The sequence below is a fragment of the Abramis brama genome (genome assembly GCF_963993115.1).
Source record: "Abramis brama genome assembly, chromosome: 23".
Taxonomy (NCBI): domain Eukaryota; kingdom Metazoa; phylum Chordata; class Actinopteri; order Cypriniformes; family Leuciscidae; genus Abramis; species Abramis brama.
The window spans coordinates 29,868,905-29,891,167 of NC_139985.1; the positions used below are offsets into that span (position 1 = coordinate 29,868,905).

The window sequence follows — 22,263 nt, forward strand, 5'->3', positions numbered from 1 at the left end:
TGACATAAGTATTTGATACATCAGAAAAGCAGAACTTAATATTTGGTATAGAAACCTTTGTTTGCAATTACAGAGATAATACGTTTCCTGTAGTTCTTGACCAGGTTTGCACACACTGCAGGGATTCTGGCCCACTCCTTCATACAGACCTTCTCAAGATCCTTCAGGTGTCGGGGCTGTCGCTGGGCAATACGGACTTTCAGCTCCTCCAAAGATTTTCTATTGGGTTCAGGTCTGGAGACTGGCTAGGCCACTCCAGGACCTCGAGATGCTTCTTACGGAGCCACTCCTTAGTTGCCCTGGCTGTGTGTTTCGGGTCGTTGTCATGCTGGAAGACCCAGCCACAACCCATCTTCAATGCTCTTACTGAGGGAAGGAGGTTGTTGGCCAAGATCTCGCGATACATGGCCCCATCCATCCTCCCCTCAATACGGTGCAGTCGTCCTGTCCCCTTTGCAGAAAAGCATCCCCAAAGAATGATGTTTCCACCTCCATGCTTCACGGTTGGGATGGTGTTCTTGGGGTTGTACTCATCCTTCATCTTCCTCCAAACACGGCGAGTGGAGTTTAGACCAAAAAGCTCTATATTTGTCTCATCAGACCACATGACCTTCTCCCATTCCTCCTCTGGATCATCCAGATGGTCATTGGCAAACTTCAGACGGGCCTGGACATGCGCTAACTTGAGCAGGGGGACCTTGCGTGCACTGCAGGATTTTAATCCATGACGGCGTAGTGTGTTACTAATGGTTTTCTTTGAGACTGTGGTCCCAGCTCTCTTCAGGTCATTGACCAGGTCCTGCCGTGTAGTTCTGGGCTGATCCCTCACCTTCCTCATGATCATTGATGCCCCACGAGGTGAGATCTTGCTGGTGCCCCAGACCGAGGGAGATTGACCGTCATCTTGAACTTCTTCCATTTTCTAATAATTGCGCCAACAGTTGTTGCCTTCTCTCCAAGCTACTTGCCTATTGTCCTGTAGCCCATCCCAGCCTTGTGCAGGTCTACAGTTTTATCCCTGGTGTCCTTACACAGCTCTCTGCTCTTGGCCATTGTGGAGAGTTTGGAGTCTGTTTAATTGAGTGTGTGGACAGGTGTCTTTTATACAGGTAACGAGTTAAAACAGGTGCAGTTAATACAGGTAATGAGTGGAGAACAGGAGGGCTTCTTAAAGAAAAACTAACAGGTCTGTGAGAGCCGGAATTCTTACTGGTTGGTAGGTGATCAAATACTTATGTCATGCAATAAAATGCAAATTAATTATTTAAAAATCATACAATGTGATTTTCTGGATTTTTGTTTTAGATTCCGTCACTCACAGTTGAAGTGTACCTATGATAAAAATTACAGACCTCTACATGCTTTGTAAGTAGGAAAACCTGTAAAATCGGCAGTGTATCAAATACTTGTTCTCCCCACTGTATATATATATATATAATGGCAGTGAATGGCCGGTTTCTGTTTTGAAGTCCATCAAAGTGCATCTGTCCATCATAAAAGTGCATCTATCCATCATAAAAGTACATCTATCCATCATAAAAGTGCATCTGTCCATCATAAAAGTGCATCTGTCCATCATAAAAGTGCATCTGTCCATCATAAAAGTGCATCTGTCCATCATAAAAGTGCATCTATCCATCATAAAAGTGCATCTGTCCATCATAAAAGTGCATCTATCCATCATAAATCATTTGAATCCCATCTGGATAACAACCCACAAGTGTTGATAAAAAAGAATGCATGAAGCTAGAATAAAATGGTTCAGATATTCATACAAAAAAAACTTCTGGGTGCCATGAAAGTTTTGTGAATATGATCAAAAATGCTGGCAGGGAAAGGGTTAACATGAAAAATGTATTACTAAAAACATGAGCGCTTGCTTTGATCACCAACTTCATCATGATTTCCCGAAAGACCCTTAATAAAAGTAGTCAAGTCACCTTTATTTATACAGCGCTTTTCACAGCACAGAGAGTTTCAGAGCAGAAAATATCACCAGTCCAGCTTAAGTAAGTTCAGTGATGGTTCATTTCTGTTGTAAAAAAGTTATTAATTTAGTTCATTTATATACAGTAGTCAAAACCTTTCATCAAAGTTATATATGTAACTTTGTACGAGTTATACACCTTGGTGTTCTGTAAGGCCTGTTCACACCGGGTCACTTCATGCGTTTGTACTGATCGGATAGCGATCTGATTTATCAAAACGATTCCATTTACACCGGGTCACATGAATGTGTTTTCGCAAAACGGATTTAAATCCGATCTTCAATTCCAGCGCTATATGCAGATTTAATGGATTCAGAGTTGGTTTGAGAGATCGGATTTAAGCACTTACACCAGATCACAGAAAACACACGAATGACCCGGTGTAGACCGACCCTAAAGCCCTGTGGTCCGCCTAGAGCCTGTTGAGCTTGAGCTTGTCGTGTTCTTCTCCAGGTCACCAGAACAACATCCACTGTCTGGCGACTGCAGTGAATCATCTGGCGGCCGCCATGTTCACCGTCCAGAGGAAGAACATACAAACACAACTGCAGGAGTTCCTGAAGGTGAAACACACACACACACTCTTCTCACACTGTTTCACGTCACTCAGAACATCTCATCTGTAATGTGTGTGTGTGTGTGTGTGTGTGTGTATGTATGTATGTGTGTAGGTGGCGTCCTCCATCTTACTCCAGCTTGGTCAGAACGTGGAGCGAGTGGAAATAAAGAACAGAGACTCAGTTTATCTCATTCTTCACATGGTAACGAATCTCTGGAGGATTATTATGAGCTCAGGATCTATGAATGCTTTATGAATGAATCTTTTCTCTTGTGTGTGTTGTAGATCGTGGAACAGTCGCCGTTCTTGAGTCAAGACATGCTGGAGATGTGTTTCCCGTACGTTCTCCTGAGAAATGCTTACAGAGAAGTTCACAAGAGCTTCGTCCACACGATGGGCTGAACTCAAACCAGGACTGATTCTGGATCTCACACACACTACTGACAAACGTTTGGGATCCAGTTTTTATGTTTTTAAAACAGTCTCTTCTGCTCACCACAATTTATTTGATTAAAAATACACCAAAAAAAACAGTAATATTGTTAAATATTATGGCATCTGTTCTCTATGTGAATATATAGTAAAGTGTAATTTATTCCTGTGATCAAAGCTGAATTTTCAGCATCATTACTCCAGTCTTCAGTGTCACATGATCCTTCAGAAATCACTCTAATATGATGATTTGATGCTCAAGAAACATTTATGATTATTATCAGTGTTGAAAAAACTGTTGTGTACAATTATTTTTTCAGAATTCTAATAGGAAGTTCAAAACAGCATTTATCTGAAATATAAAGCTTTTGTAACATTATAAATGTCTTTACTGTAACTTTTGATCAATTTAATTCATTCTTGCTGAATAAAAGTATTGATTTATTTTATTTATTTCCCCCAAAAAATAAAATAAAAAATTCTTACTGACCCCAAACTTTTTCAGATAAATTCTGTTCTTTTGAACTTTCTATTCATCAAAGAATCCTGAAATAAAAATGTAAATAACTGTTTTCAACACTGATAATAATCATAAATGTTTCTTCAGCATCAAATCCTCATGTTAGAGTGATTTCTGAAGGATCATGTGACACTGAAGACTGGAGTAATGATGCTGAAAATTCAGCTTTGATCACAGGAATAAATTACACTTTACTATATATTCACATAGAGAACAGATGATTTACATTAGAATAATATTTGACAATATTACTGTTTTTTTGGTGTATTTTTAATCAAATAAATGCAGGCTTGGTGAGCAGAAGAGACTCTTTCAAAAACATAAAAAATCTTACCGATTCAAAACTTTTGACTGGTAGTGTGTGTTTAACAGATTAAACTGATATGCACCTGGTTTGATTTTCATAGTGGATGATTGCGTTAAAGTCCTCCTGTAGTCAATAATTCTATCCTTTAAAACTAATTTTTGATCACCAAAATTATTTAACCTTTTTTCCTTGAAAAATGTTTCTTCATGTCTTAAAATATCTTGAATGTAACTCGACACCCTCGCCTCATTTAGTATGCGTGGTTGTATGAATATTCAAATTAGCCCCGCCTCCACTCACTCAGCTCAGAGATCCACTGGTTGACGATCACACGTTGATCTGATTGGTTACAAGGTAGTTTGTGACATCAGAAACACCAGCGATTTCAAAGCGTGTTTTTGAGACTGTCTTTGGTTCACTGCAGTTTTAAGGAGGAAATACTCAGCAATGGAGTCGACTTATGAATTTACACATGCTTTGTCTTAAAGCGTATTAAAAACACCACATAGACACATAAACAACATTATAAGCTGGATCTTCACCACAGGGGGACTTTAAACTAGATTCTATTGGACGTATGAAATTTGCTGAAAATGCCGCTGCATATAATAATGATGTAACTGTTTCGCTGTTTCTTGTGTCTAATTACAACTTGAGATCCACTGGAAAAGGATTTATTTTTCTCTGTTTTAATGTTGTCATGATGATTAATAGATGAAAGTTGTATTTTTATGTAGATCATTCTCACAAATTCACTGATCACCATTATTTGCACAGAAAAACTCGAAGCAACCGTTAACAGTTTCTCAACACTGACTGTGATTGTGCTGTATATTCCATGTTTGTGTTTGTTTAAATGACTTTATATTCTAAAGTTTTTTCAAAATGTAGAAATGATGAAAAATTGGTTTTCAAATTAACGTTAAAATGCTGTCAAATAAAAAGGCAACATAAGCATGACATAAGTTTGTGTCAGTTTCTGTGCAGTGGTTTACATGAATACATTTTAAAGGATATTTGTAGTGAAACACAATAACAACAGTTGTTCCAGTCATGCTTCATTAATCTCATCCTCCTTCGGTCTGTCAGTCGCTCACATATTCAGGGTGTTTACACAACAACGATGTACTAAAAACAGAATTTTTTCCCTTGTGTTTGTTGCATTCAGACGTCAACATTGTCAAAACAATCCCGTTCACACAGATCGGTGAAAGCGGCTAAAACCGCTGTCAGGCCAGTAGGTGGCGATGTCACACATGATCTCACTGTTTTCACAGATTCGTGTTTTTGTAGTTTACACAGAGACGATAACGGTATCGCTTGCAAAAAACGTTTTCAAAGGTTTTTGTGTTTTCAGGCCCCAAAATGCCATTGTTGGGTAAACGAACGGCCAAAAAGCATAAAAAGTTTTCTGTTTTTAGTTGAAAATGGTGTGATGAAAAAGGCCCCAAACTTCCCCGCCGCCATTCTGAAGAGTGTTCAACTCCGTCAAGTAGACGAGGGAAGTTTATTTGGACAGAGCCTCTTTGAATTGACGCAATTCTGACTTTATAACACAATTGTGACTTTATATCTCGCAATTCTGACTTTATAACACAATTGCGACTTTATATCACGCAATTATATCACGCAATTCTGACTTTATAACACAATTGCGACTTTATATCTCGCAATTCTGACTTTATAACACAATTGCGACTTTATATCACGCAATTCTGACTTTATAACACAATTGCGACTTTATATCACGCAATTATATCACGCAATTCTGACTTTATAACACAATTGTGACTTTATATCTCGCAATTCTGACTTTATAACACATTTGCGACTTTATATCACGCAATTATATCTCGCAATTCTGACTTTATAACACAATTGCGACTTTATATCTCGCAATTCTGACTTTATAACACAATTGCGACTTTATATCTCGCAATTCTGACTTTATAACACAATTGCGACTTTATATCATGCAATTCTGACTTTATAACACAATTGCGACTATATCATGCATTTCTGACTTTATAACACAATTGCGACTTTATATCTCGCAATTCTGACTTTATAACACAATTGCGACTTTATATCATGCAATTCTGACTTTATAACACAATTGCGACTATATCATGCATTTCTGACTTTATAACACAATTGCGACTTTATATCTCGCAATTCTGACTTTATAACACATTTGCGACTTTATATCACGCAATTATATCTCGCAATTCTGACTTTATAACACAATTGCGACTTTATATCTCGCAATTCTGACTTTATAACACAATTGCGACTTTATATCTCGCAATTCTGACTTTATAACACAATTGCGACTTTATATCATGCAATTCTGACTTTATAACACAATTGCGACTATATCATGCATTTCTGACTTTATAACACAATTGCGACTTTATATCTCGCAATTCTGACTTTATAACACAGTTGCGACTTTATATCTTGCAATTCTGACTTTATAACACAATTGCGACTTTATATCTCGCAATTCTGACTTTATAACACAATTGCGACTTTATATCATGCAATTCTGACTATAACACAATTGCGACTTTATATCACGCAATTCTGACTTTATAACACAATTGCAACTTTATATCATGCAATTCTGACTTTATAACACACAATTGCGACTTTATATCACGCAATTATATCACGCAATTCTGACTTTATAACACAATTGTGACTTTATATCTCGCAATTCTGACTTTATAACACAATTGCGACTTTATATCACGCAATTATATCTCGCAAATCTGACTTTATAACACATTTGCGACTTTATATCACACAATTATATCTCGCAATTCTGACTTTATAACACAATTGTGACTATATCTCGCAATTCTGACTTTATAACACAATTGCGACTTTATATCACGCAATTCTGACTTTATAACACAATTGCAACTTTATATCACGTAATTCTGACTTTATAACACACAATTGCGACTTTATATCATGTAATTCTGACTTTATAACACACAATTGCGACTTTATATCTCGCAATTCTGACTTTATAACACAATTGCGACTTTATATCTTGCAATTCTGACTTTATAACACATTTGCGACTTTATATCACGCAATTATATCTCGCAATTCTGACTTTATAACACATTTGCGACTTTATATCACGCAATTATATCTCGCAATTCTGACTTTATAACACAATTGCGACTTTATATCTCGCAATTCTGACTTTATAACACAATTGCGACTTTATATCATGCAATTCTGACTTTATAACACAATTGCGACTATATCATGCATTTCTGACTTTATAACACAATTGCGACTTTATATCTCACAATTCTGACTTTATATCACGCAATTCTGACTTTATAACACAATTGCGACTTTATATCTCGCAATTCTGACTTTATAACACAATTGCGACTTTATATCACGCAATTCTGACTTTATAACACACAGTTGCGACTATATCTTGCAATTCTGACTTTATAACACAATTGCGACTTTATATCATGCAATTCTGACTATAACACAATTGCGACTTTATATCACGCAATTCTGACTTTATAACACAATTGCGACTTTATATCATGCAATTCTGACTTTATAACACACAATTGCGACTTTATATCACGCAATTCTGACTTTATAACACAATTGCGACTTTATATCACGCAATTATATCACGCAATTCTGACTTTATAACACAATTGTGACTTTATATCTCGCAATTCTGACTTTATAACATAATTGCGACTTTATATCACGCAATTATATCTCGCAAATCTGACTTTATAACACATTTGCGACTTTATATCACGCAATTATATCTCGCAATTCTGACTTTATAACACAATTGTGACTTTATATCTCGCAATTCTGACTTTATAACACAATTGCGACTTTATATCACGCAATTCTGACTTTATAACACAATTGCAACTTTATATCACGTAATTCTGACTTTATAACACACAATTGCGACTTTATATCATGTAATTCTGACTTTATAACACACAACTGCGACTTTATATCTCGCAATTCTGACTTTATAACACAATTGCGACTTTATATCACGCAATTCTGACTTTATAACACAATTGCATGTTATAAAGTCAGAATCGTGAGATAAAAAGTCACTTATTATATTACACTTGTTTTATTCTGTGGCGGAAACAAGCTTCCATATACAGGCTTATGGTGCACAAAAAAATCATAATGAAAAATCCTGTAAATAAATCAACTCCATATGGGATCCCAGTGATCGAGCGCTCCAGTGAAACACACAGGGGTTCAGCAGCGACACTCATCCAGTGAACGAGAGGGAGGGGCTTAATCAGGGACTGGAACGCAGAGCTCCAGAACTCTCACTTACACAGTCCAGCTCAAACACTCCTCAGTCACACACAGTCCAGCTCAAACACTCCTCAGTCACACACAGTCCAGCTCAAACACTCCTCAGTCACACACAGTCCAGCTCAAACACTCCTCAGTCACACACAGTCCAGCTCAAACACACGCTGGCGGGGAGAGCTCACATAGGCACTATATGAACCAGCACAGAACCCACTGGATGAAATATGTTTCTGGTTGCTACATGTAAAATTCAAACATCTGCTTATACGACAAATATTAAATCTAATTCACTTCATTAAAAAAAAGAATTGAAACCCAGCAGAATTGCACATGCTGGATGTAAACTCAGCAGCAGAAGGGTTAATATATCAGACACCACTCACGAGAACACAAATGCAATCTGTGGCATCGTTTAATGACTTAAGATGCACAATATTCATGAATAAAATTAAAAAAATCTCATCTGTGATCTCAATGATAAATGCATTAACAATGGTAGCCTTGAATCTAAATAAAATTGGCATTAACAGCAGCTACAAAACTCTAGTCTGACAATGGCAATAAAGAAAAGAAAAGAATGAAATAATGCAAACACCACAAAGAGCAGTTTAGCGGAGCACAACCATGTTAAGGTATTAATGATTTGATATTGTTCAGAGCGTGGGTAAGAAAGTCACTTTCTATTGTGTGTACAATATTAAATCAGATCATCTTTAGAATGTTTTATGAGATTCCTTTTCCACAGAACTATAAATCCTGCAGCAAGTCAAAGAAATTAAGCTTTTAAATAAGACTTCAAAATCTACAGTCAAACCACATTAGGTCACTATCCTGACAACATATTCAAAGCCCAGTAACAATTCTCAAAAATAAAGTTAAGACACCATATCAAATCACATTAAATGTAATCAAACTAATCAGATTCACAATGAAGCTGCAGACGTGTTCGGCTCACAGATGTGTCCTCTCCTCGGGACATTACTTCTTCTCCTTCTTCTTTTCCTACAGAACAAACACAGTAAAGTCAGTATGGAATGAAACGGATGGAAGCAACGGCGCTGATGGACAGTTATGATGTTTGAAATACCTTCTCGTTCATAGAGAGGATGATCACAAGCTTTCTGAAGATGGTCACAAAGTCCAGGAAGAGGTCGACACAATGCCTTCATTGACAAAACACAAACAAAAGCTCACAAACACAGTCATATATATTCATTCCCATTTTCCTTCCTTTCTCATTATGTACAACTTTATTGTGGTTGGTTCATTAAACAATTTGGTTTCTTTTAGATACAATTTTACTCTTAAAATACTAATATAAACTAGGGATATTAAAGGCCACGATACACTCCGGCTGGTGAACTCCCATTGGTCAGTGGTGATGATGTAATATGTGGGTGTGGCTCTGAGGCTCCGCCTCCTCCGAGGAGTAAATCTTCTCCGGTTCATTTCTTCTGTTCAGTCGTCGAGGTTCAGACATGAGACACTGAGAGACGCTTTATAGCAGAAGCTGAAGCTGAAGAGACTCCGACACTGTGGTCTGGTGCTCTCAGTCACTTCTGACCAAACATTTTTAAGTTTCGTTATTTTTTGGAATGGTACGAAACTTAGTAAAGCTTTTGGCACTTGCTGTGTGAACACACACACACAAAAAAGCAATAGACTAATAAAACTAGTAATAAATAGTCACTTGAGCTCCTGCGGTCAGAAATGACGCATCAGAAATGAATGAGAGGAAGTTCCTCTAGTGGAAGCGTTTGGAACTGCAGCCGAACAACATCTCACTGAAAGATCATTTCATCAGATATCAGGCTCACATTTTTAGCACAACTTGTTTAGGTTTATGGCTTTGATTTTCTTGCAGTTTTATAGTAAAACGTGTTCTTTAAAATATAAATTTCATATAAAAATTTTAAATAGTATTTTTGTGCATTTAGCATTTTGTAACTTTTTTTAAGTTCACTTTTTCAAACTTTTTTCACTTCAGCAATAATCTGCCTAGTGTCGTCTCTGAGAAGAGGTCAAACTTAAGATTGTGCTTTAAAGAATTAAAAATTGACCACAGTTTAAGTTGGAAATTATTATTTTTTATATTATTTTATAAATACAGCGTAAATTTACTGACATAAAAATACAAAATATTAAATAAAAACATTATCAAACTAAAATATAGTGCATTCATTTAATTGAGAAAAAAAAAAAAAAATAAATCCATAGTCCATAGAGCCTATACTAATATTACTCTGAAAAGTGACTGTATGATTCAGGTTGAAATGATTTTATGGGTTCAGCAAAAACACTATCTTTCATAAACTAGCATAAACAACCACTTTTAACTTTAACCACACATGTAATATCTGCCATTATATGAAAACAATTATTGGTAACATTTTACAAAAAGGTTCATTAGTTAACATTAGTAAATGTATTAACTAACATTAACTAACAATGAGCAACACATTTGTTACTGTATTTATTCATCTTTATTAATGTAAGTTAATAATAATCCAGCTGTTCATTGTGTGTTCATGTTAGTTCACAGTGCATTAACTAATGCTAACAAATACAACCTTTGATTTGAATAATGTATTAGTAAATGTTGTAATTAATATTAACTAAGAGTAATAAATGCTAATTGTTAATTCTTAGTTCATGTTCACTAATGAACCTTATTGAGAAGTGTTGCGGTTATTAATATACTGGTAAACAGAGTAAAACTCTTACCAGATGTAATCTTTGTCTCCCATCTCTGCCTTCTCGATGATGAGCTGAGTGTCGAACAGCACAAACCCACACATGACGGCCAGACCCAGATACAGATGAGCCTGAAACACACCAGAACTGTTACACACACACACACACACACACACACACACACACACACACACACCCCCTGGACACCTGCTCCCTCCACACGGTCAGTCACGCACCTTAAAGACTAAAGCTGAGGCGAAGAACATGTTGAGGACGGAGACGAGCAGGAGAACGGTCAGGCCTGACATCAGAGTGCCTAAAGAACAGGAGAGCACAGGTCAGATCAGCAGAACCATGTGTGTGTGTGTGTGTGTGTGTGTGTGTGTGAGTGTGAGTGTGTTCACCTCCCAGGAACAGGTAACTCCTGCGCTGGGCGTAGAGCGCGCTCAGTGTGAAGCAGCCGAAGATGATGGAAGTGCCCAGGAACGCCGTCACGATGATGCTGGAGAAACAGGAAGACACCAGTTCAGACTAATGCTTATTTATTAGGGCTGTCACAATATATCGCAATACAAAAATGCAACAATATGTATTGTGTATAGTTCACCCAAAATGAAAATTACAGTGAGAGGAAAAATTAAAGTTTACAGAGTTTTAGTGTCAGAAATACATTAAACTACTATATATAATGTTGAATATAATGTATATTAATGCAATGTGGGAATATGTTTGTGTCCTGATAATGCCAGATGTCTGATGTTCCCAGTAAAAGTGTCCTACATTATTATAAATATATCTAGTCAGTGACAGTGAAAGCATATTCGTCTAAAATAATTCAGTGTTTTCAGCTTCAGAATCATGAATATTGTTATTCTGGCGTCTCTATTGTCCTGTGCTTTGGGTTTCAGCACCAAGTCCAAGACTATTCATTTACACACACAATATAATACAAAATTTAGCATTTTAATCTACTAAATTTTTTTGTAAACCTTTTATCATGTGTCTATAATATGGTATCGTGAGTTCAGTATGGTGATGTGTGTCGAATCATGACATGAGGGACTCGTTACACCCCTATTATTTATGTATGGAATTCATATCAAGGTCACCATAAAAAAACTACAACTCAGAGGCGTTTATCAGTCCGACTGAGCCGTCGTTTACACGACAGCGATGAACTGAAAACTGAAAGGTGTGTGTTTTTCATGTACAGAGGACAGCGTTGCCAAACGATCCCCCATTCACACGGGTCCGTGAAGTGACAAACTCACACGGCATGAGCTCACCGGTTTCAGAGATTCACGGTTTTGTAATTTTCATTGATCGTTTTCAAAAACTTGTTTTCGAAAGTTTGTGTTTTCAGGCCCCCATAATGCCGTTGCATCACCAACTGTGTTTAAAGTCCCGCTGTGGTCAATAACTGTATCCCTTTGATCACCAAAATGACATATTTAAACGTTTTTTTCCTTCATGCCTTTTAAAGATCGTGAATGTAACTCGACACCCTTGCCTCATTTAGTACACGCGGTTCTATGAATATGCAAATGAGCCCCGCCTCCACTCACTCCCTCAGCTCAGAGATCCACTGGTTGACGATCACACGTTGATCTGATTGGTTACAAGGTAGTTTGTGACGTCAGAAACACCAGCGATTTCAAAGCGTGTTTTTGAGACTGTCTTTGGTTCACTGCAGTTTTAAGGAGAAAATACTCAGCAATGGAGTCGACTTATGAATTTACACATGGTTTGTCTTAAAGCACATTAAAAACACCACAGAGACATATGTAAGGGATAATGTACATCCAGTCGGTTGTTGTCGCAGAATAAACCCGACAGAGTGATCAGGATCTGTGCCCGGTTGCATAAAGCACCTTAAGTGTAATTTTCCCTTAAGCTCTCCCTTATGTTTCCCTTTAACCTAAGGGTGTTGCAGAAAAAAACCCTTAAGTGTTACTTAAGGGTTTCTTTAAGTGAAACGTCATAAACACTTAGAATTTCCCTTAAACGCTGTTTTTTCACTTAAGTAATCCCTTAAAAAGCGTCAAGTGTTGCATAAAACCCCTTAACGGTCATTTCCCTAAGTATAACTTAAGGTTTGGAAATCGTAACCTTAAGAGTAACGCGGACAAAAATAAGACGACATGGCTGAATTTATGGAACCAGGGATAGGGAGAACCCTTTGGACTAGTGTTGTCAAAAGACCCGGTACTTCGGTACCAAGTCGGTACTAATTTTTTTTAAACGTCACGGTACCAGGTTTTCTCAAACCCGGTACTTGATGCGCGTGCATGCCCGAAGCGCGTGCAGTTGCGTCCTCTTCATAAAAGCGCTGATGGCGATCGGCGGTGCTGCTGCTGATGTGGTGCTGATGTTTTTGCGCGTGCAGATACGCTATTTCAAATGGCGCGCGGCAAGCGCGCTCATAATAGAAGCGGCGCGCTCGCTTTTCCATGCGCATTCATGGATGCATAGCAACGACAGACGCCACGGGAGTACAAACGCTTGTGCGAACTGCGCTCTCCATGACGACGAGGAAGTGTGACATAGGCCTATTAATTGATTTCTAGCCCTTGCATTAGCTTTACTACTAAATATATTTATGGAGATGAGAAATAAAAAGCCGTCATTAATATCAGAACGTCAGAAAAGCAGTTCTAGTCTTATTCTTGGCTGGATAACTCTTAGCAGGTTTAAAAAGCCCTTTTAAAGTTAAATATGAATACAGTTTTGGATTAAATAAAAGTATAGTCAAGTCAAATAAAACATATTTTATCTCCTGTATAGTTTGGTAATGCTACAATAAGATACCATTCATTAACATCACTTAATGCGTTATCTAACATAACACATTGAGTGAACAATATATTTTTACAACATTAATTAATGTTTGTGAATGTTATTTAATACAAACACTTGATTGGTCATGTTTGTTCACTTCATTCATTGTGCATTAAATAATGTTAACAGAAATAATGTTAACTTTTGATTTTAAAAATGTATTTTTAAATTAACCCCTAAAGGAGAATAATTGCGACAGTAGGCCTATATAACTATTGTTTTTTTGTTAGGTCATTTTATCTAATGTTATCTAACAAATGGAATCTTATTGTAAAGTGTTTTTAATACTACAGTTTCCATCTTTGTAACTGTGATATACACTTTAATATAATTATGTAAATTTAATCTAAATTAAGCTTTGGTACCGAAATTGGTACCGAGAACCGTGGATTTTCACTGGTATCGGTACCGAATACTGAAATTTTGGTACCGTGACAACACTACTTTGGACCATCTTAGCGATTAATAATTGTTGCAGGAATACCGATTTGATCGATGCGCAATATTTGACATCGCTAACAAACTAGACGGCAACCTTGACCATGTCACACATCGCAACCACTCTTTACCTGCCATGTTACAACTGCTTATAGCACTGCGTTTTTTTGCAACTGGGAGTTTTCAGATGGTAGTGGGAGATGTTTTCCACGTGCATAAATCGTCTGTCACCAGAGAGGTTCACCGGGTTGCGGAGGCTCTTTCCCGTCATTTAAACGCAACGGTCAAAACATTTTTTTCTTTTACCATATTCGTCAAGAAGAATGCATTTCTCCTCCTCTGTCCAATTAGGCTTTCTTTTTTTGTTTTCTTTATCCATTACGATATCCTAGCCTACTTTATTTGATGAAACTGCGAAAGTGTTAGTGTTAGTGTTTTGCGTATCTATGGCAACAACAGACTTTTATAACGTGAATCCAGGATCGCTGTCGTGAAACACTTAAATGTTTCCCTTACCTAAGAGAACCGTTTAAGAGATTATATGCAACACCCTTAAGTTATTCTCTTAGGTAAGGGGAAATCGCCCCTTAAGTATCATACTAGAGGGAAAAACTTAAGGTGCTTTATGCAACCGGGCACAAGTCTTCATCAGCCTGAGGGGGTTTATTCTGAAATCTCACAAGGGGGTTTATTCTGAGATCACACACACACACACACACACACACACACACACACACACACACACACACACACCTGAAGGGGGTTTATTCTGATATCACACACACACACCTGAAGGGGGTTTATTCTGAGATCACACACACACACACACACACACACCTGAAGGGGGTTTATTTTGACATCTCTCACACACACACACACACACACACACACACATACCTGAAGGGGGTTTATTTTGACATCTCACTCACTCACACACACACACACACACACACACACACCTGAAGGGGATTTATTCTGAGATAACAACCGGCTCCATGAACATTATCCCGCTTATTACACTGCTACTCCCAACATAAGTAAATAATTAGACACAAAATATTGATCTGAGTTTAAACGCAGAGTTTCAGCGGCAAGATCAGACTAGACGGACATTTAAGAGATACGGTATACAGTCATAACACTTATTACACAGCATTTCAACAAATAATTATGGAGATCAGAGATATTGGTTTCAGATTAAACCGTTTTAAAATCGTACCAGTTTGTATCTTATAATCCTACAAAACAATAGTCACACAATGGGTGGGTTTGTATGAAACGAGAGAGAGTCCACGATACTGGATGGCATAATTAAATACCTGTACACAAAATATTTTATTATACCTGTTTTAAAATTTTATTAGCTCACCAAACGCTAAACTTCCACGAAGAAAAACCCGTTCCTAGCGAGTGTATAGCGCTGCTGACTTCACCCGGATGAGCCTGTGTTTCTGTTCTCAGCGGCTGTTATCTGGGAATAATATCCCGCTGGATGTGTGATTGACCAATCAGAATCAAGTATTCCACAGAGCCGTGTAATAAACAACATTAAAACCTGGATTTTCACCACAGGGGGACTTTAAGTGTATACTCCACATGGCATCTGGACATAAACGTGTGTGTATTTGACCATTTAAGCACAATAAATCTCAAAAGAGAACAAAATGCAGGATCTCATGCTGTTTGAGAGGCGCCTTTCTGTCCGCACACTTCAGGTGTGTGTGTGTGTGAGAGACAGTCAGCGCAAGTCAAACATCCAGATCTTTATTCAAGGCTTATTGTGCTTAATAACTGTCTTTAACATCCCGCTTTTTATCTGATATGCAGATATATTTACATACTGCGATATAAACGATACATCACAATCTCTAACGATAGACACTTTGCACTTCAAAAATAATTGTCCGAAGGCTAATATTTGTAAGAACAGCCCAATAGAAAGTAAACCCTGTGATCAGGAACTTTACCTCGGGTTGATGCTGATGACGTAGTCCATGAGCGGGCCGAGTCCAAGACCTGTTTAACACACAGAGTGACGTGTTATGGTATTATATGACGTGTTACAGTGAGTGTCTTGAACACATGATCTAGGATATGAAGCAGAGGTTTAATCAGCTGACCTGTGAAGAAAGCGAAAGCAGCCAGAATGGCCAACCTCTTCTTCTCCGTCTGAGGACTGTGAGGAGTCATGGCCAACCAACCCATCATGGCCAGAGACCCCAGCATAGTGATCCCACCCTGAAACAACATCAGGAGTGTGAGAGCGAGTGTGTGTGTGTGTGTGTGAGATCCCACCCTGAAACCCTAGATGCACTTTTATCATGGAAAGAAGCACTTTTATTATGGATGGATGCAAGTGAGTGTGAGAGAGTGTGAGAGATTGTGAGAGTGTGAATGAGTGTGTGTGTGCGTGAGAGAGTGTGAGTGTGAAAGTGTGTGAGTGCAAGTGATTGTGAGAGTGTGCGAGAGTGTGCGAGAGTGTGCGTGCGTGAGAGAGAGTGTGTGTGTGCGTGTGAGTGTGCGCGTGTGAGAGAGCATGTAAGAGTGTGCATGTGAAAGTGTGTGAGTGTGTGTGTGTGCGTGCGTGAGAGAGTGTGAATGTGAAAGTGTGTGAGAGTGTGTGTGTGCACACGTGTGAGAGAGTGTGTAAGAGTGTGTGTGTGTGTGTGTTTGTGAGAGAGTGAGTGTGTGTGTGTGTGTGTGTGTGTGTGAGAGAGTGCGTGTGTGAGAGTGTGTGAAAGTGTGTGAAAGAGTGAAGATAAACCCCAGTTGTACCTGAAACATGTGCGTGATGACATAGATGTAGGCGCCGGCGGTCGCCACCAGCATACACACCGCCAGACTGGCATACACACTCTTCAGGTGTTGCTGAGTCGAGCGCGAGCTGCAGGAGAAACACACTTCAGTGAACAGAACACCTTCAGAACATTCACTTAATCACTTATCATATGATTCTAGTTATTATAATGTAGATAGAATGTAATCAGAAAAGCACATTACATCATGAACATCACACACACACACACACACATGCACACTGAGGTTATCAAAACACTTACATTTGAGAGAACTTGAAGAGAGCATCAAAGTTTATGCTGCGATCGAACACGTTCATGTTTCTGTTGTTTCAGTCACAGGAAAACCTGCTTAAAGAGAGAGAACACAGAGAGACGACTGTTAAACCAACAGGAGTGAGCAAGAGAGAGGAGGAGTGAGGAGGACAGAGCAGGAGAGAGCAGGAGTGAGGAGGAGTGAGCAGGAGAGAGCAGGAGTGAGGAGGAGAGAGCAGGAGTGAGGAGGAGTGAGGAGGAGAGAGCAGGAGTGAGGAGGAGTGAGGAGGAGAGAGGAGGAGTGAGCAGGAGAGAGGAGGAGTGAGGAGGAGTGAGGAGGAGAGAGCAGGAGTGAGGAGGAGAGAGCAGGAGTGAGCAGGAGAGAGGAGTGAGGAGGAGTGAGGAGGAGTGAGCAGAAGAGAGCAGGAGTGAGGAGGAGTGAGCAAGAGAGAGGAGTGAGGAGGAGTGAGCAGGAGTGAGCAGGAGAGAGGAGGAGTGAGCAGGAGTGAGCAGGAGAGAGGAGGAGTGAGCAGGAGTGAGGAGGAGAGAGCAGGAGTGTGGAGGAGTGAGCAGAAGAGAGGAGGAGTGAACAGGAGAGAGGAGGGGTGAGCAGGAGAGAGGAGGAGTGAGCAGGAGTGAGGAAGAGAGAGCAGGAGAGAGCAGGAGTGAGGAGGAGAGAGCAGGAGATAGCAGGAGTGAGGAGGAGAGAGCAGGAGAGAGCAGGAGTGAGGAGGGGTGAGCAGGAGAGAGCAGGAGTGAGGAGTGAGCAGGAGAGAGGAGGGGTGAGCAGGAGAGAGCAGGAGTGAAGAGGAGTGAGCAGGAGAGAGCAGGAGAGAGGAGGAGTGAGCAGGAGAGAGGAGGGGTGAGCAGGAGAGAGCAGGAGTGAGCAGGAGTGAGGAGGAGAGAGGAGGAGTGAAGAGGAGTGAAGAGGAGTGAGCAGGAGTGAGGAGGAGTGAGGAGGAGTGAGCAGGAGAGAGGAGAAGTGAGCATGAGAGAGGAGGAGTGAGCAGGAGAGAGGAGGAGTGAGCAGGAGTGAGCAGGAGTGAACAGGAATGAGGAGGAGTGAGCAGGAGTGAGGAGGAGTGAGCAGGAGAGAGGAGTGAGCAGAAGAGAGCAGGAGTGAGGAGTGAGCAAGAGAGAGGAGTGAGGAGGAGAGAGCAGAAGAGAGCAGGAGTGAGGAGGAGAGAGCAGAAGAGAGCAGGAGTGAGGAGGAGTGAGGAGGAGTGAGCAAGAGAGAGGAGTGAGGAGGAGAGAGCAGGAGTGAGGAGGAGAGAGGAGGAGAGAGCAGGAGTGAGGAGGAGAGAGCAGGAGAGAGCAGGAGTGAGGAGGAGAGAGCAGGAGAGAGCAGGAGAGAGCAGGAGATAGCAGGAGTGAGGAGGAGTGAGCAGAAGAGAGCAGGAGTGAGGAGGAGTGAGCAAGAGAGAGGAGTGAGGAGGAGAGAGCAGAAGAGAGCAGGAGTGAGGAGGAGTGAGCAAGAGAGAGGAGTGAGGAGGAGAGAGCAGGAGTGAGGAGGAGTGAGCAGGAGAGAGGAGGAGTGAGGAGGGGTGAGCAGGAGAGAGGAGGGGTGAGCAGGAGAGAGGAGGAGAGAGCAGGAGTGAGGAGGAGTAAGCAGGAGAGAGGAGGGGTGAGCAGGAGTGAGCAGAAGAGAGCAGGAGTGAGGAGGAGTGAGCAAGAGAGAGGAGTGAGGAGGAGAGAGCAGAAGAGAGCAGGAGTGAGGAGGAGTGAGCAAGAGAGAGGAGTGAGGAGGAGAGAGCAGGAGTGAGGAGGGGTGAGCAGGAGAGAGGAGGGGTGAGCAGGAGAGAGGAGGAGAGAGCAGGAGTGAGGAGGAGAGAGGAGGAGTGAGCAGGAGAGAGGAGGAGTGAGCAGGAGTGAGGAGGGGTGAGGAGGGGTGAGCAGGAGAGAGCAGGAGTGAGCAGGAGTGAGGAGGAGAGAGGAGGAGTGAGCAGGAGAGAGGAGGAGTGAGCAGGAGAGAGGAGGGGTGAGCAGGAGAGAGGAGGGGTGAGAAGGAGGGGTGAGAAGGAGAGAGGAGGGGTGAGAAGGAGAGAGGAGGAGTGAGGAGGGGTGAGCAGGAGTGAGGAGGGGTGAGGAGGAGAGAGAAGTGAGGAGGAGAGAGCAGGAGTGAGGAGTAAGCAGGAGAGAGGAGGGGTGAGCAGGAGTGAGGAGGAGTGAGGAGGGGTGAGCAGGAGAGAGCAGGAGTGAGCAGGAGTGAGGAGGAGAGAGGAGGAGTGAGCAGGAGAGAGGAGGAGTGAGCAGGAGAGAGGAGGGGTGAGCAGGAGGGGTGAGAAGGAGAGAGGAGGAGTGAGCAGGAGAGAGGAGGGGTGAGCAGGAGAGAGGAGGAGTGAGGAGGAGTGAGGAGGGGTGAGCAGGAGAGAGGAGGAGAGAGCAGGAGAGAGGAGGAGTGAGCAAGAGTGAGCAGGAGTGAGCAAGAGAGAGCAGGAGTGAGGAGGAGTGAGCAGAAGAGAGCAGGAGTGAGGAGGAGTGAGCAAGAGCAGAAGAGAGCAGGAGTGAGGAGGAGTGAGCAAGAGAGAGGAGTGAGGAGGAGTGAGCAGGAGTGAGGAGGAGTGACACACTCTCACTTACACACACTCACTTACACACACACACTCACACACTCACTTACTCACACACTCACTTACTCACACACTCACTTACTCACACACTCACTTACTCACACACTCACTTACTCACACACTCGCTTGTACACTCTCACTTACACACACACACTTTCACACACACTCACTTACACACACACTCGCTTGTACACTCTCACTTACACACACACACACACACACTCTCACTTACACACACACACTCTCACTTACACACACACTCGCTTGTACACTCACTTACACACACTCTCACTTACACACACACACTCTCACTTACACAAACTCACACACACTCACTCGCTTGTACACGCACACACGCACACACACACACTCTCACTTACACACACTCTCAATTACACAAACACACACACACTCTCACTTACACACACTCTCACTTACACACACGCTTGTACACTCTCACTTACACACACACACACACTCACTTACACACACACACACTCTCACTTACACACACTCTCACTTGCTTGTACACGCACACACACTTAAACACACTCACACTTACACACACTCTCTCACTCTCACACACTCACTCGCTTGTACACTCTCACTTACACACACTCTCACTTACACGCTTGTACACTCACACACTCGCTTGTACACTCACACACTCACTTATACACACTCACTTACACATTCACACACACTCACACTCACACGCTTGTACACTCACACACTCTCACTTACACACACTCTCTCTTGTACACTCACACTCTCACTTACACACACACACTCTCTTGTACACTCACACACACTCACTTGTACACACTCACTCTTACACACACACTCAAACACACAAACACTTGCTTGTACACACAGACTCTCACTTACACACACACTCACACACAAACACTTGCTTGTACACACACACAAACACTCGCTTGTACAAACTCACACACACTCTCACTTACACATACAAACACTCACTTGTACACACTCACTCTTACACACACAAACACTCACTTGTACACACTCACTTACACAAACACTCGCTTGTACACACACACACTCACTTAAACACACACACTCGCTTGTACACAGACTCACTGTGTGCATGTACAAGTGAGTGTGTGTAAATGTAAGTGAGAGCGTGTGTACAAGCGATTGAGTGTGTGTTAAGTGAGAGTGTGTGTACACAGTGTGTATGTGTGTGTGAGTGTGTAAGTATGTGTACAAGCGAGTGTGTTAAGTGTGTGTGTGAGAGAGTGTGTACACGCGAGTGTGTGTTAAGTGTGTATGTGTGTGTGAGAGTGTGTACAAGCGAGTGTGTGTACGTCGACAAGTCTGAAAAGGATATCTAACATGAGATTAAAACTAAATAAAAAATAACACTTATTAACAGATACACTAAAATCGAAACACAGTGTTAAAGGTCAGAGGTCATGTGACGTCACAGCAGTCAGCAGAGCGGAAACACTGGTCAACTCTTATCATCATTAAAGGCTCGCAGGAAATGATGTAATTCTGAAAGTTCACTGCGAAACGTACTTTTTTTGGAGGAGTTTCTACTCTAGTAAATGTTAGTCACGTGATCACTGTGCGCTTCTAAACTCAACTGGTTTTCTAAAAGACGTGCGTATAGCCTGACCTTTGACCTCATCTGACAGCAGCGCAGATCGTCGACATTATACAGGCTTGAGGGAAATAAACTAGAGATTTACTAAAAACACGTCAAATCAGTGGTTTATCCACACAGATATCAGAAGATCAACACTGAAGTTCCTCGCGGAGAGCGAAAGTAAAAGCTCAGACATGCGAGAGTAGCGTTACACACTTCTGTTCACAACTTCAACACACACTCGCAGATAAACCACACAAACCCCAATAAAAGTCCGATCCGCAGTTTAGCCTGTAATAAACACGCGATAAACACACAGTCAGCTCGAGCTCGACGGATGATCGCGTTAGATCGCAGGAGTTTGTCGAGTTGAGTGTTTAAACGCGCTCAGTTCTCACACTCCGATCGTGACGTGTTTCTTCTGGCGGTTTGCTCTTCCCGCTCATCTTGTTATTATTCATCTTAAATATGATTTCTCGACATTCTATAAAGGTAAAGTTGATTTATTTACCATAAGCTGTGAAAGAGTGTGTGTGTCCGTCGGTTGTTCCTGAAGGCCTGTGGATTCAGATCAACGCCTCTCTGTCACGTACAGCGCTTGCAAAACAACGCGACGTCACCAGCGTGATGACGTCAGGCGCACGCTGTTCTGAGTCAGTCTGGTGAAACTCCGCCCCCTACTGGAGCAGAGTGCAATGACGCTGAGCTGCCGCTGTGAGATTTATACAATCTTTACAAATCTACTTTAAAACAGTGCTAGATCTGTTCCTGTTGTCCATGCTGGTTTCACACAGTTTTGAAAAATCTTTTATACCATTTTCAAAAAACAACAAAAGGACTGTATCCGTCACACTGTTACACCTTGAAACGTGCATTAAACATTATTTCAGTTTTATTTAATG

At 41.0% G+C, this 22,263-nt stretch overlaps 2 protein-coding genes across 3 annotated transcripts in view; one reads left to right on the plus strand and one right to left on the minus strand.

The window, feature by feature from the left end:
• Positions 1–4,771, plus strand: part of nckap1l (NCK associated protein 1 like) — a 31,133-nt gene extending 26,362 nt beyond the window's left edge. Inside the window, exons 29-31 of the mRNA XM_084100347.1 lie at positions 2,442–2,551; positions 2,660–2,749; positions 2,833–4,771. Of these exons, the coding sequence (XP_083956473.1) occupies positions 2,442–2,551; positions 2,660–2,749; positions 2,833–2,949 (317 nt within the window). The 3' untranslated portion in view covers positions 2,950–4,771. The remainder of the gene's footprint in view (positions 1–2,441; positions 2,552–2,659; positions 2,750–2,832) is intronic.
• A 3,779-nt stretch (positions 4,772–8,550) lies between these two features.
• tegt (testis enhanced gene transcript (BAX inhibitor 1)) lies at positions 8,551–22,022 on the minus strand. 2 transcript variants are annotated; one of them, XM_084100859.1, is made up of 10 exons: positions 21,873–22,022; positions 17,186–17,269; positions 16,902–17,010; positions 16,247–16,364; positions 16,094–16,142; positions 11,255–11,352; positions 11,087–11,166; positions 10,881–10,981; positions 9,244–9,319; positions 8,551–9,158 (listed from the first exon to the last, which is right to left on the minus strand). In XM_084100859.1, exons 2-10 carry the CDS (start codon positions 17,239–17,241, stop codon positions 9,135–9,137), a joined length of 711 nt encoding a protein of 236 aa, XP_083956985.1. In that variant the 5' UTR covers positions 17,242–17,269; positions 21,873–22,022; the 3' UTR covers positions 8,551–9,134. The 2 variants fall into 2 exon arrangements, with proteins under 2 accessions (XP_083956985.1, XP_083956984.1); XM_084100858.1 differs by having other exon boundaries at positions 17,186–17,272.
• Between the last annotated feature and the right edge of the window lie 241 nt (positions 22,023–22,263).

Coding starts and splice junctions, on each gene's coding strand:
- tegt (XM_084100859.1), bottom strand. CDS start 17,241: ATGAACGTGTTCGATCGCAGCATAAACTTTGATGCTCTCTTCAAGTTC. Junction 16,365..16,901: donor TCATCACGCACATGTTTCAG/GTACAACTGGGG, acceptor ATGTTGTTTCAG/GGTGGGATCACTATGCTGGG. Junction 16,143..16,246: donor TGCTTTCGCTTTCTTCACAG/GTCAGCTGATTA, acceptor TGTGTTAAACAG/GTCTTGGACTCGGCCCGCTC.